Here is a 13,945-nt window from a genome sequence, read left to right on the forward strand (position 1 = left end):
AAGCAAATGGTTTGCAAAATACGTTCAGAGAGGTTTCTCATCAGTTTGGCACTAAGAGGAATTTTCGGAGTCCAATATTGGATATCTTCAGATGGCTCGATGATCAGGTGATGAATAATACTATTGGAGCCTACTTCTGCCTACCCGAGATCACGTGTCATTTGGATTCTTCGGTTACTCTCAAGGATCTTTGTGGGAACCCTGAGGGCTTCTACATTGCCATGCTCTTGGGTTGCCTGGTTGACGTTGTTGTCCCAACTATGAATAGTGACTCGGGGTTTGTCGAGCCGTTTTCTGTTAGAGTTCAGGAGGGTCATAGCCGGTAGTCCTGTCAATGGCCCTTAAGAGCTGGTGGACCAAAACGAGGTGTTAATAGAGACCGAAGTAGACAAGCTTCTCCTAGCTCACGCGATCAGGGAGGTCCAATTCCCTAAATGGTTAGCAAATGTGGTGTTGGTAAAGAAAGCCAATAGAAGCTGGCGCATGTGCGTGGATCTCACTGACCTTAATAAGGCATGTCCAAAAGATAGCTTCCATCTTCCCCGCATAGACCAATTGGTAGATGTGACAATAGGGAATGAACTCTTGTCATTCATGGATGCCTATTCTAGGTACAACCAGATCTGAATGTACACGGAGGATGAAGAAAAAATCTCCTTCATTATTACAGGGGACATTCTACTACAAAGTTATGCCTTTTGGACTAAAAAATGCAGGAGCCACTTACCAACGACTCGTGAATCATCTGTTCGCAAAACGGATAGGGCAGAACATGGAAGTTTATGCTAATGATACGTTTATAAAGAGCAAGAAAAGACCATGTCTTCAACCTACAAGAATGTTTTGACGTGCTTAGTAGATATCACATGAAACTTAATCCTTCCAAATGTGCCTTCGGTGTACGCTTAAGTAAATTTCTAGTATTTCTTGTAAATGAGCAAGGCAAGGAAGCGAACCTCGACAAAGTCAGGGCCATACAAGAGATGACCCCCACCAAGAAATGTGAAGAAGTACAAAGATTGACCGGGCGGGTCTCGGCCTTGAACTGAGTTGTAGCACAATCCGGCGACAGATGCCTCCCTTTCTTTAAAGTCTTGCGAAATCCAACGTCTTGCAAATGGACTCCTGAGTGTCAAGGGGCATTCGAGGAACTAAAGGACTACCTTCAGAGGTTACCACAATTAGCTGTGACCAAGCCAGGAGATGAATTGATCCTCTATATTACAATATCAAGCTCCGCGGTCAATTCGGTCCTCCTTAAAGAAGAAGAGGGAACACAACAACCAGTATACTTCGTCAGCAAAACCCGGAATGAAGCAGAAGCCTGATACTTCGGCATAGAAAAAGCAGCACTTGCCCTAATCATCGCCGCTGAAAAACTGAGGTTGTATTTTCAAGCCCATCTAATCACCGGGCTCATCGAATGTCAGCAGAAGGCAATCTTGCATTGCCCCAATCTCTCAGGATGACTCACCAAATGGGCAATTGAGTTAAGCGAATTTGACATCAAAATCAAACCGAGGCCTGCAATCAAGGGACAAGCTTTCAACGACTTCATCAATGAAGGTACGTCTTCTAATCGCGGCAACGAGATACGGGCCCCAGAAATGGTCGACCTATGGACGCTATATGTCGACGGCGCAACTAACAAATATGGTACTGGAGTAGGATTTGTTCTTATATGTCCCAACAAACTGGTGACAGAGTACTCCTTAAGCTTCAAATTCCAAGCAACTAATAACGTTGCTGCTGAATATGAAGTACTAATCACGGGACTCGAACTACAAAAGCAAATGGGGGCAGAAAAATTAGACGTTTACAGCGACTCCATGCTTATGGTGAGCCAAGTAAATGGAAAGTATGCCGATCGAGATGAATCGCTCTTCAAATACTTGGAGAAAGTAAAAAAGATGATGGGGGCATTCAAAGAAATATGTGTTAGGCAGGTGCTCGAACCGATAACATGCACGCTAACGTGTTGGCAAAGCTGGCAAGTACGCGACCAACCTTAGCAAGTCGAACAATCCTAGTGGAAGCACTATCATGGCCTTCCATAGTGGAGATCGAGGTTGCAAGCTACATACCGGAGAAAGCTGGATGACCCCGATTATCAGATATTTGCAAAATGATCGACTGCCCGATCAACAAGATGAAGCACGTCAGATCAAGCGATGACCAGCTAAGTACGCAATCATCAATGACGTGCTCTATCGGAGATCTTACTCCCTCCCATACCTAAGATGCTTGACCTCGATAGAAGCAGACTACGTGCTTCATGCGATCCATGACGAAACATGTGGGAACCATCTCGGAGGAAGAGCATTAGCAGACAATGTAACAAAGCAGGGATATTACTAGCCCACGTTACTGAGAGATGCAGAACGCTTAGTAAGAAAGTGCGAGCAATGCCAGAAGAACGCATGCGTCCCGAAAGCACCTCCTAACCTCTGATCACCTTAGGTACAGCCTGGCCCTTCGCACAATGGGCGTGGACATCATGGGGCCTTTTCCCCCTGCCTCTGGACAAAGGAAATTTTTGATATTGGCAATCGATTATTTCACGAAATGGGTAAAGGCCGATGCATTTGCCAAAATTACTGAAAAAGAGGTAAGAAATTCCCTTTGCAAAAATGTGATCAGCAGGTACGGAGTTCCTGAGGTGCTAATCACAGAAAACGAGATGTAATTCGATAATTAGACGATTTCAAGAATTCCGTGAGGAATGGGGCATTAAATACCGTTTCACATCAGGAGCTCATCCTGAAACAAACAGACTAACAGAGGCGGCAAAACAAGTAATATTGCAACATCTGGTGTGTTTGCTTTCGAAAAAATGTTCAACTCAACTCAACTCAACTCAACTTATCTTCAATTCAACATCACAATCATTATTTTTTTTATTTTTTAAATTTTTTTAACCATTCAATTTAATTTTTAATATTAAATTATCTCAACTATTCATTACTTTTTCATAATTCAACAATATAATAATTACTTAATCATTATTTTCTCTTAATTATTTATTACTTTTTCACACTTTTTCTCATAATTCAATAATACAATCATTACAAATCAATTAAAACCAAAATTCAACTCAACTCAACTCAACTCTCAATCCAAATATACTCCTAAAAACTCGTCTGGATGGTGCTCGAGGACAATGGGCTGGTGCGCTTCCCTCGTTTTTATGGTCAAACCGCACCACCGCCAGAAGGAAGCCTTATAAGTCCAAAAAGGAGCAGCCTTCACATCTATTAAACGTTGAATATTAAAAGTAACGACAAGCTTGACGTCACGATAACACTTAGATCAGGGGTTGTCGCCCACCATATCTTCCAACTACTTAATACGATTCGCGTACTCCTCATTTTAGCGAATAACATGGTCACATGTGGCACGAAGACGGTCTCAATCAACCTCAAGATCAACACACCTATTGCGCCACTCGGACAAGTGATAATCCAGTTGGGCCCGATCACGATCCCATTGTTCTTTTTGACGCATATATTCAATTTCCTTTTCAGCAAACTTTCTATGCCATTCGGACAATTGGAAGTCCAGCACATAATAAGGATACGTTGAAGAATACATTATACATATTTAATAAAAATATTGAATTGTCAAAATTTTGAAATATTTTATAATTATATTAAATTGAAGTATAATTTAATTATGAAACAGTTAATATATATTTTTCATCATACTGTGCGTGATTTTATTGTTAAAGCACGGACAATCCTCCCTATCTATATATATATATATATATATATATATATGTGTGTATTCATTTGTATCAGGTTTGACCGAAGGTTTTGCCCAAACTTGACGTAAGTGGTGTTTATTTATCCAAGTCAACATTGAAATGGAGATTAAGTAGTAGTTAATAGATCAAAGAAAAATAGTGGACTCACTAGAAAAAAGGAAATAGGAAAAAGAAGGGACAAGAAACACTGAGCTTACCCACAAAAGTGCGGATGTTTGCTCTGTTACTACTTGTGTGGGGCATCTAACGTTCCAACTTTCCATCTCAAGAGAGCTAAATTTCACGAAAAAGACAGGCTCTCTGTATGGATTTGTATTCTTTTATCTTAGGGCGAATTTGATTCGTTTTACTTCAATTTTGAGTTCCTTGTATCACTACTTCCGCCGCGGCATGACATGCTTTTGTATGAATAAGTAGTTAATAATTTAGTCTAAAGTTGATGACTGAAATTTTCTCTAATAGCTAGAAAATAATTGGATGAAAGATGGAAATTGAAAAATAATTCCAAGACATATGATGAAAACGAATAAAGTACAAGGAAAAGGACTAAAAAAAAGGCAGGTAAAAATATTGGATGAAAAAGGAAAAAAAAAGATTATAATAGAAAGATAAGCAAAAGTAATGGACCGAAGGTTAATTTTCTCTAAAATTATATGTCTTCATAAATCCATCATAAATAAAATAACTATAATCCAATAACTTGAATCAACAAAGGTGAGCAATACAATAAGTTCAAAGAGAATAAATTGTTATCATTGAGCAACTGTCAGTTTAGAAGCAAAATACAATAAGTTCAGAGAGAATAAATTGTTATCATTGAGCAACTGTCAGTTTAGAAGCAAAATAACCATGAGGTGATGGTTCAAACCCTTGGTGGGAGGACTTTACTTGCAATTCAAATATCCGAAACTCATTAGAAAAACATCGTGATTAAGTCAAACTGATGTATAAACAAGGTTTATCTCGCCTAAAATGATTTTGCTTAGAACCGTTAAAGGATGCTTTATATCCGTAGGAAATAGAGAGAAATTAAATTGGAGCTGGCTCAATAACCTTAATTAAGTGCTTAAATTAATTTTTCAACACTTAATGTGATTTAACTTATTTGATAAATGCAAAAGAAAATCGCTTAACTTAATAGACTTAAGTTAAAAAAAGCACTTAATCATTAACTAAGTGGGGACCTACTTATTTTCCAACTGAGTCGCTCAGCTTCCCATATATTTTTCAAACTCTGCCGTGGTGCCCCTGAAGCTATTAGAAATTGTAGAACTATCCCATTTTCGGTCAAAAGGTTATAGAGAGAGAGAGAGATAGAGAGGAGAGAAGGGCGACTGAAGGGAAGGAAAACACTGACTGCCGTGGTGGCTCATCGACCATCCACTATCACTGCAGGTAACGTCGCCGATAACCTCTGCAACCACACTTGGGCAATGGTGGCGGACGACGAGCCACCAACGAGGAGATCTCCCCCGTCTCTCTCTCTTCAACGGGAAGAGAGAGAAAAAGGGGAGATCTCCTCGTTGGTTGCTTGTTGTCGGCCATCACCGCCTAGGCTTGGTTGCCGGCGACCACTGAGGTCATCGGTGACTCGTCTCCAGTGGTAGTGGCCAGCAATGGGCCACCACCAACGAGATCCCCCCCCCCCCCCCATTTCTCTTTCTTCAACGGGGAGAGAGAGAAATCGAGTAAATCTCGTCAATGGTGGCTCGTCGCCGGCCACCACCGCCCAAGCAAGGTAGCTAGCGACCCCGCCTGCAGTGGTGGTGGCCGGTCGATGAACCACCACATCCCCTTGAAGAATTGCATCCCTCTGTTCTTCTTTTTTTGTAATTTCAATTTTCTAATAATTTCGAAAAGCATAAAAAATAATACAATACAAAAAATATTGGGTCAAAGTACATAAAAGAAATATTTTGGGGTCACATTGTAATGATTACTATAACAACTTAAGATTGCATCCACAGCTTGCATCAAACAAAATCAACTTAATCATTAAAGCACTTAATTCATTGAATTCTTAAAAATTAAGCACTTAGTTTCCAGCACTTAATTTTAAGTCCAAACAAACAAATAATTAAGTGCTAAACATTAAGTGCTTAATTTTTAAGTACTCAATGAATTAAGTGCTTTAATGATTAAGTCAGTTTTGTTTGGTGCAAAGATGTGGATGAACACTTAAGTTGTTATTGTCATCATTACAAGATGACCCCAAAATTTTTCTTTTCTGTTGACCTAATAATTTTGTATTGTATTATTTTTTTCATGCTTTTTGAAATTATTAAAATGACTGAAAATTGAAAAGAAAAAAAAAGCAAAGGGTTGCAATTCTTTAAGTAGACGGTGGTGGCTCATCAAGTACCACCACCATTGCAGGGGCATTCGCCAATAGCACAAGATATCGCCAATGACCCTGCCTGGGCGGTGGTGGCTCAAGACAAGCCATCACTGAGGAGATCTCCCCGGTTTCTCTCTTTTTCTGTGGAAGAGAGAAAAGCGGGGAGATCTCCAACCACCACCACTGGAAGAAAGTCGCCGACCACCTCAGAGGTTGTCGGTGATGAGCCACCACCAAAGAGTTCTCCCCCATTTCTCTCTCTTCGACTAGAAGAAAGAGAAACCGGAGACATCTCCTCGGTGGTGGCTCGTAGATGGCTACCACCGCTCAAGCGAGGTCGGGTGACCTCTGGTACCCCCAGCGACTTTGCCTGCAATGGCGGGGGCTGACTGTAGAGCTACCACTACAGTCGGCGCCTCCCTTCCCCTCACTTGCCCTTCTCTCTCCTCTCTCTCTCTCTCTCTAAGCTTTTGACCAAAAATAAGAAAATGGGACTGATTTTCAATTCCGAAAACTTTAGGGGCACCATTCCAAAGTTTGAGATATAATGAGAAGTTGAGCGAATCAACTGGAAAATAAGTAGGTCTCCACTTACTTAATGATTAAGTGCTTTTTTAACTAAAGTCTATTAAGTTATGTGATTTTCTTTTGCATTTATCAAACAAGTTAAATCATATTAAGTGCTGAAAAATTAATTTCAACAGTTAATATAGGTTATCAAGCAAGCCCTAAGATTTGGATAGAGCTAATGTTCTAGGATGGAGGTTAGGTAGGTGAAGTATGGCCAGGTGAAGCAGAGCCGCCCCACGAACAAGGGGAGAGAGATTGTTGCGTTGGGGAGGTGGAGAGAGGAAGAGAGAGTAGGGCATGGACTCGGGGCCTCTTAGCCTAGAGAGAGATTCGTTATGAATTAATTAGAGGGAAATTGTGATCTGATCTCAAATTAGTCAGGATTAGTCTATTTGTAGATATTTCCTGAGCCATATTCCCTAATGATGCCAATATATCTTATTCTAATTTATTATTATTTTCCTTGCCCATAAGCAGAAAAATGATTTTAAGAATTATCAGGAATAGTGAAATAGGAGAGATGATAATCATGTTCCTGGTTGATTGTGAGAAGACCCATCAAATTTCGGAGCAAAACTGCTAGGAGTGAGAGCACCGTTTTAGGATTGAGCATGACATGAGCTGTAGGCCCATATGGTCGGCCCAACAAAACAAATGACTCACCTAATAAGGCCAGCCCAACCCAACAAAAGTTTTTTTTTTTTGGGGTGAAAAACAAAAGTTATATTCATAAGTAAAATATGTATCTATTTGTATCAGGCTCGCCCGAAAGTTTTACTGACGCAAGTGGTATTTGATCAGTTCTTATTGTAATTCAGCTTGTTTTGATAAATATCAATTAAAAGGTAAATTGCCTGAGATTTTCTTGAATGACAGTAAACCCCAAAATTGATCAAAATTGACATTTCCTCCAGATGACCAAGTTCACTAAAAGAATCGTTAATAGGGCTAATGGAAAGTAAACTTTAACCACTCTTTCTATCATGATAAATACTATATACAGATTAAAAAAATAAAATTATTATGTAAACGTAACCATATTTTCTTAAAATAATTTTATATAAATTTAAAAGCTAAAAATGCATAATAGAGTGATAATAATGTAATGAATCAAAAGATAAAATATTATAGATTTATTGTATATTACGTAGACGATAAAATCTTATCAGAAAACTCAAACAATATTATGTTGTATCGACATCATATCTTAAAACATTTATTTAATTTAAAAACTTAAAATTGTGTGATTTTTTAATACTCTGTAACCATCAAAATAGTAAAACAATGTCCTATTTTATAAGTTTTTATTAGAAAATATATATTTATAAGATTCTTAATTTATTAAAATTATTAAAATAAAAAACAATAAAAGGAAACAGTTCGACAAAAATTCATATAGTATTCCAAGCATTCTGATGAAATTGTATCGGACCCCATCTTAGCACCGCTAATATATATAAAGATAATGATCAAAAAGTTGTCTTCCTTCTTCATCATCTAAAATCTCAAAACTGAAGGACGTCGGATGCATGGATCTAAAATTTTTAAAATATTTAAATAAGTCTTAAAAGTTTTAAAAACATATTCTATAGATAACTATATCTTATCATTTTTTAAAATATATTTGTAGATTATCACATCTTATTAATTATATTTTTTATAAAATTAAAATTTCAAATGAAATTCTAATCTTCAAAAATATTCAATGGATAAATCTTGTTAGATGCTGCTTATTTGAAGGACAAAATTTCTAAGAATATTATATAACACATCTTATTGATTATATTTATTTGTAAGATTTGAAATTCCAATAAAGCATAAAAATTCAAAAAAAAATTCGGTAAATAACACATTTTATTAGAAACAATTAGTTTACAAGGATCAAAATTTTACAAACTATTTGTAGAACTATATTTATTTGTTAAATTTAAAATTCTAATAATTATGAAAAAAAATTAAAAAATAAATAATCTAAAGATGTCCCTCGGGTGAATGAAAAATTACATTTTTCTCATCTTGAAGTAAAAATAAAAAGGAAAAAAAATATATGAACAAGCTTGATATGAATCTCATACAAGTATTACACCATAGAAAAGAAAAATAAGAAAAGGATTCAGTGCAATGCAGTGCCACTAGAATTAACTCCTCCTTATTTATTTTTCTTTCTTTATTTCTTGATAATACTAGCATAAATCTCTCATATAACCCCAAAAAGGTACCATATATAAGTCTACATAAAGAAAAAATTGGATTCCCCCAGTGCACTTTAAGGAACCCTAAGAACATGTTCTACGAGGGGAAGCAGTTTGAATTCAAAGTTAATTGGTTGGCACTATATGATCAAAGATATGTGAACTCTCCACACCATGTCAAATAGGAAAATTCCACCGTCCATTATATGGACAGTTCAAGAAAGTCTCTTTAGCGTTGATCCAACAAAAGATCCACCCCAAATTGTTAATCCTACGACACGAGTGTTAAGCAGAGAGTCGTCCTCATTCCTAGTAGTCTGGACCAGCCCGAAACGGACTTAGTAGGAATTGTTTCTTACATTGAGGGCGCAATCGCAGAATCTACCATTGAGTATGATGAGTACGAATTGCGAGCAGAGAATGAAGGCACTTTACTACAGCACTGAATGCGCTCTCCTACCATCTGCTCAATGCCCACATGCATGATTGCTTGCCCCGGTTCTTCAACTGTCCTCGAGAGAGCTCCCACACTGCATTTATAATGGGATGTGAACTACAAACTTCCGTCCTGCCAATGCATCTTTCATAAAAGAACATGATAGTCTCACTAATTAAAATCGGATCATACAATCTCTGAGACGGATTGAGGGTTACTGTTGCATATATGGACCATTCTTCATTATCTCAACTCCCATGTACAGTTGTACTTGCACTTCTCCTTCCTGTGGTGTTTATTCATCCTCTGCTCTTTTCGGGCCTCTCAACTTTCAGTACCGCGCCAAAAGAGCTCCAGAAGTGGGACACGTCCATAGGGTGATGAGAGAGATCGGGCCTTACCTAGTCTTCGTCCTAGAATTAATGATCTCTGCAAGATAAGTTTTCATATGAAAACCTTATAAAACAAGTGCCAGTTATTTAGATAATACCACGACATTTCTCCATTAGGAGTTCGCCCCACTTTTCGGTCGGCCTTGCATGAAGGCAGCTCTCACCGGTCGATCGTGATTCAGAAAAAAAAACTGTGTTTTGATCATCCCCATACCATTCGACCGAATTCCTGCCTGTTTTGCAGGATTCATAAAACAAAAGCAAACTCTCCTGAAGGTTCAAAGTCATTGTGCGTAAAGGCCTCCACTTACATGAACGACACACATCAATCTGCAGAACAGATAATGCTAGCAGCTCATATTCTCATATAATGCCAACATATAATACAACCCAATGGCAGTTCCAACATGTCCGAGCACATCCTCAACAATATCACAGGTACGGTAAAAGCATCAGTTCACATGCCGGAATTGAAATTTTACATCAAGAAGCTGTACTAATATCCGTACTCTTCATGGAGGCTGGACAAACAATGTTCCATCACTAACTTTCCAGTAATATAATCAAAAGGGCAATGTGAAATCCCGCATATGGTACATTATAATGCACCAGTAAGACAGATAGTAGCTGATGGTGTCGATGAACATTCACAAGGTGCAACATGAGTAGATACGACAAACTGGGAATTGTGTTATCCAATAGCCATGGAAACCATCAGAATGTAAGCGCCTATTCTAGTCGACAAAGTTTCTTTCCGGTGCATGTGAGGTCATTTTCAACAGAAAGAAATACATTTTGACTACAAGTAGCAGCAGTTCCACCTGCCCATCAAATCAATAACTTGCAAAATCATGTTTCCAGTGAGAGTAATTTCGATCACAGCACATGACTCTGCAAGTCAATTGTTTGATGGCATCGCTATGAACTGACAAACAGTTGATGAATCCTTCAAAAGTTTTCAACAACAGCTAGGCATATGCCAAAAAAACAAGAGAAAGATGCAGCCAATAACATCAGGTGCGGCTGTTGGACTCAATTGAATCCTGTACACTGATAATATATATACAATGATCTTCCCATAAACTATTGAATCTGTGAACTTCAAAAGCCAAAAATCGTCATACCTCTCCACAAGTCAAACCAACAAATCTTCACCGAAGGTAGTGCTTCAGCTCATATATTCATACAGATTCCTTTCAATTGAGATAAGCTGCAGCAGAACACTGCATCTGCCACTCCAAGCAGTCTTCATAGTCGAAACTGCTTGCGCAGTCCAACAGTGCATTCTGCTGATGTTCGTAACGACAGATATAGTTCAACCCAACCAAAAGCTCGCATATAACCACCTCGGTCTTGTCCCTATCAGCAAAATACAGGGTCTGGACCAGAAGAACATTTGTCCTCGTCACAATCTGGTGCTGCTCAAAGTTCCGCTCGCTCTGCCACCTAATCATGTTGTGTGCTAGTGGAGCGAGCCACCTCAAGATCCTGTCGACTCTCTCCTTCCAGTCGTGAGCCAGAGGGGCATCATAAATTGCCATGCTTTTCACATAAGCCTTTAAGCTATTCTTCAAGGAAGTCCTCAAACTAGAGGGCAGCATCTGATAAAGATCGTCCCGTGCTTCCTCACCCACCAAATGGGGGTATCGAAGGAGTTTCTCTATTACAATTATTAGGTTAGCATAATGCAGGGCCAGCGCAGAACCTCCCACAGTAGATGGCGGAGCATAAAATGTGATCCTACTCTTAGGGCCGAACTGTGAATTCACAACTGTGCCCCAGTTGTTCTGTTGCCTTCGACTTCCAATACAAGACAAAGCACTGCGGGACTGGTTAAGGCTGGGGATCTCTCCTTTTAACCCACCACTTGCAACACTACAACAACCTGAAACTCGGCTACTCCTGTCATCGTGATCTGCAATATCAGTATTACTGTCATCATCATCGTCAATCCTGGAAACAGAACTGCTCAGACTGAGGCAGTCCATGAAAATCCTCCCAGGGCTAGTCACACACGGGAAATTGAAATCCTCTGCCCTAAACAAGTCAGCAGCCTCAGGCCTCCGTGAATTGAGCTGGGGCCTGAAGCCATTAGTAGGCCCTCTCCTCTCGATCGAGCCTGAATGGAACTGATTGCTGCTCTTGCTCTGAGACCGTTTCAATGGCCCAGAAATGACACAAACACTACCTGAAGTTCGGGGACACTCATTGTCCGTCTTCGAAGGCAATAAATCACCAACAAGCATCGGAAGGCCTCCTCTCAGCACAGAGTCCCCAAACACAGTACAAATTCTTGCATAAATTGTACAAGCAGTCCTAGCCAACAGCTCGACGGCCTTGTCGTAAGTCTGGCTCCATAAGGAGACCTCCTTGAGATGCCTAACATCCTGCCTCTGCCAAGCGAGCTTCTGCTCGAAAGCTCGGCGGCTCTCCTCGTGCTGGGTATTGTGGAACTTCTTAGTGGCCTGCTCCAACTCACTCAACACCTCCATCTCGTTATAAAGACTCGAGGTAGAGCTCACGTACCGCTCCATTCTCCTCACCATCCCCTCCATGTCCTTCACCAAGAACCCCAACTCCTTAAAATCAATCAGACCATTCACTATATCCCCATAGACATGCTCAAACCCTTGAAGGGCGGGCTCGGTGCACTTCCGGCCGAGCCGAGAGATAACGGCCGCGACCCGGTTAAGCTCGTCCAGCTTCTCGGCAAGGACAAGCTCGAGGACCCGGGACTGGTCCGAGGAGACCAACCGGACCACGCCCTCGGACTTCAAGATCTCGTTCTTGAGCCGAGAGATTTCGGGGTCGGACAAGGACTTGTGCAAGTGCACAGTTTTGGACATAACGTTGGCAACCTCGAAGGACAGGATCCCGAGGACCTGCTTGGGCTCTTGCTTCCTAGCAGGGCTGTGGGTCTTCTTCCTCGAAGCTTCCAAGAGGAGTGCGTGCTTCAGATTGGAGCTTACCTGGTTCCCCATCTTCAGTATCCAAGGTTCTGCAACCATTGCTAGCACCGGCGAGAGAGAATCTCCAAGATCCCAGACCCCGGAAGAAGAACAAGAATCAAGAATCTCTGTCGGAGCCCATCTGGGTCACAGACCACACACCCGTCCTAACAGAGAGCTGCCCCCCATCAAGATTCAATTTTGAATTATGGGTGCCGAAGAAATCAGTGGAAATGGACAATTTTCGTAATGGTCTGCAAGATGCGCCGAGCAGCTGTCAATCGAAGGAAAAAGGACGAGTGGGATTTTCTCTGTGTGTGTGTGTGTGTGTGTTCTCCGAAAGGGTATCTTGTCTGAGTATTTATTTGAAATTTTTTGTTTTTTGTCTGAGGGGTTTTGAAATTGCATTAGGTCGTGCCACCAAATGCAAAATTGATTGCGGATTTCTTTTTTATTATCAAATTTTCTTTTCAGAAAAGGAGACAAAATCCCCAATCCTTTTACTTACTCCAAAACCCCTTTGAATTTGCGCTAATTTTTTTTTCCCAATATGAGATTCCACCCTAAACACTATCGTTCACAAATGGAAGTACGAGAAAAATGGATTGAGAAACTCCTCTAAACCTTCTATCTGTTCCCGATTGTTTGCCGCAACTGTTCTAAAATTGGTCCATCCATGCGGCACCCTGCGTGTTTTGGTAAGTACGAATAAAATGAAACGGAATGAAATTAACAAACGAGGATCATATAGTTTGTATTTTATATGGTTGATACTATTCCATTGCTTTAAATTCATGGTAGCTAAATGTAGTTGTAATCAAGGTTGTCAGGATCGCATTCTATCTAGGATCGGAACGGGATCATGGGATCGAGAATCGTAAAATCGGATCGAGGATTGTAAGATCCTACCTATAATTAAAAGTATATATATAGAAGTATAGGTTCATGTTTTTCTGTTCATTGTACTCTATTTACCAATAGATTTCTTATCTATCATAAAACATCAATTCCTATTCATATGATTTTAAATTCTGAAAAGGCCAATCATCAATAACAAGTCCTAGAAAAACAGAAGACATCACTCACAAATTACCTATAAGCAGCTTATAATTAACAAATGACATTATCGAATAGAAATATCAAACGACCCATAAAAATATATAAGCCAATCACTTTAAAAAATAATTTGGTCACTCAATGGACTTGACATATTGACTAATACTTAGGTCAATTTTTTAAAATTTTCATAAGGCGTAAGATCGCTAGGATCGTAGGATCGTACATAGGATCGTAAGATCATAAGAGT

General features: G+C 39.7%; 1 protein-coding gene and 1 long non-coding RNA gene across 2 annotated transcripts; both read right to left on the minus strand.

Moving 5' to 3' along the window:
* Positions 1–641: 641 nt before the first annotated feature.
* Positions 642–2,686, minus strand: LOC116207300. Its single transcript, XR_004156900.1, has 2 exons — positions 2,008–2,686; positions 642–1,524 (listed from the first exon to the last, which is right to left on the minus strand). It is a non-coding gene; the product is annotated as an uncharacterized LOC116207300 (long non-coding RNA).
* Positions 2,687–10,039: 7,353 nt separating this feature from the next.
* LOC116208617 lies at positions 10,040–13,031 on the minus strand. Its single transcript, XM_031542147.1, has one exon. It carries the CDS (start codon positions 12,697–12,699, stop codon positions 10,888–10,890), a length of 1,812 nt encoding a protein of 603 aa, XP_031398007.1. The 5' UTR covers positions 12,700–13,031; the 3' UTR covers positions 10,040–10,887.
* Between the last annotated feature and the right edge of the window lie 914 nt (positions 13,032–13,945).

This window comes from Punica granatum, chromosome 5, assembly GCF_007655135.1.
Source record: "Punica granatum isolate Tunisia-2019 chromosome 5, ASM765513v2, whole genome shotgun sequence".
NCBI lineage: Eukaryota > Viridiplantae > Streptophyta > Magnoliopsida > Myrtales > Lythraceae > Punica > Punica granatum.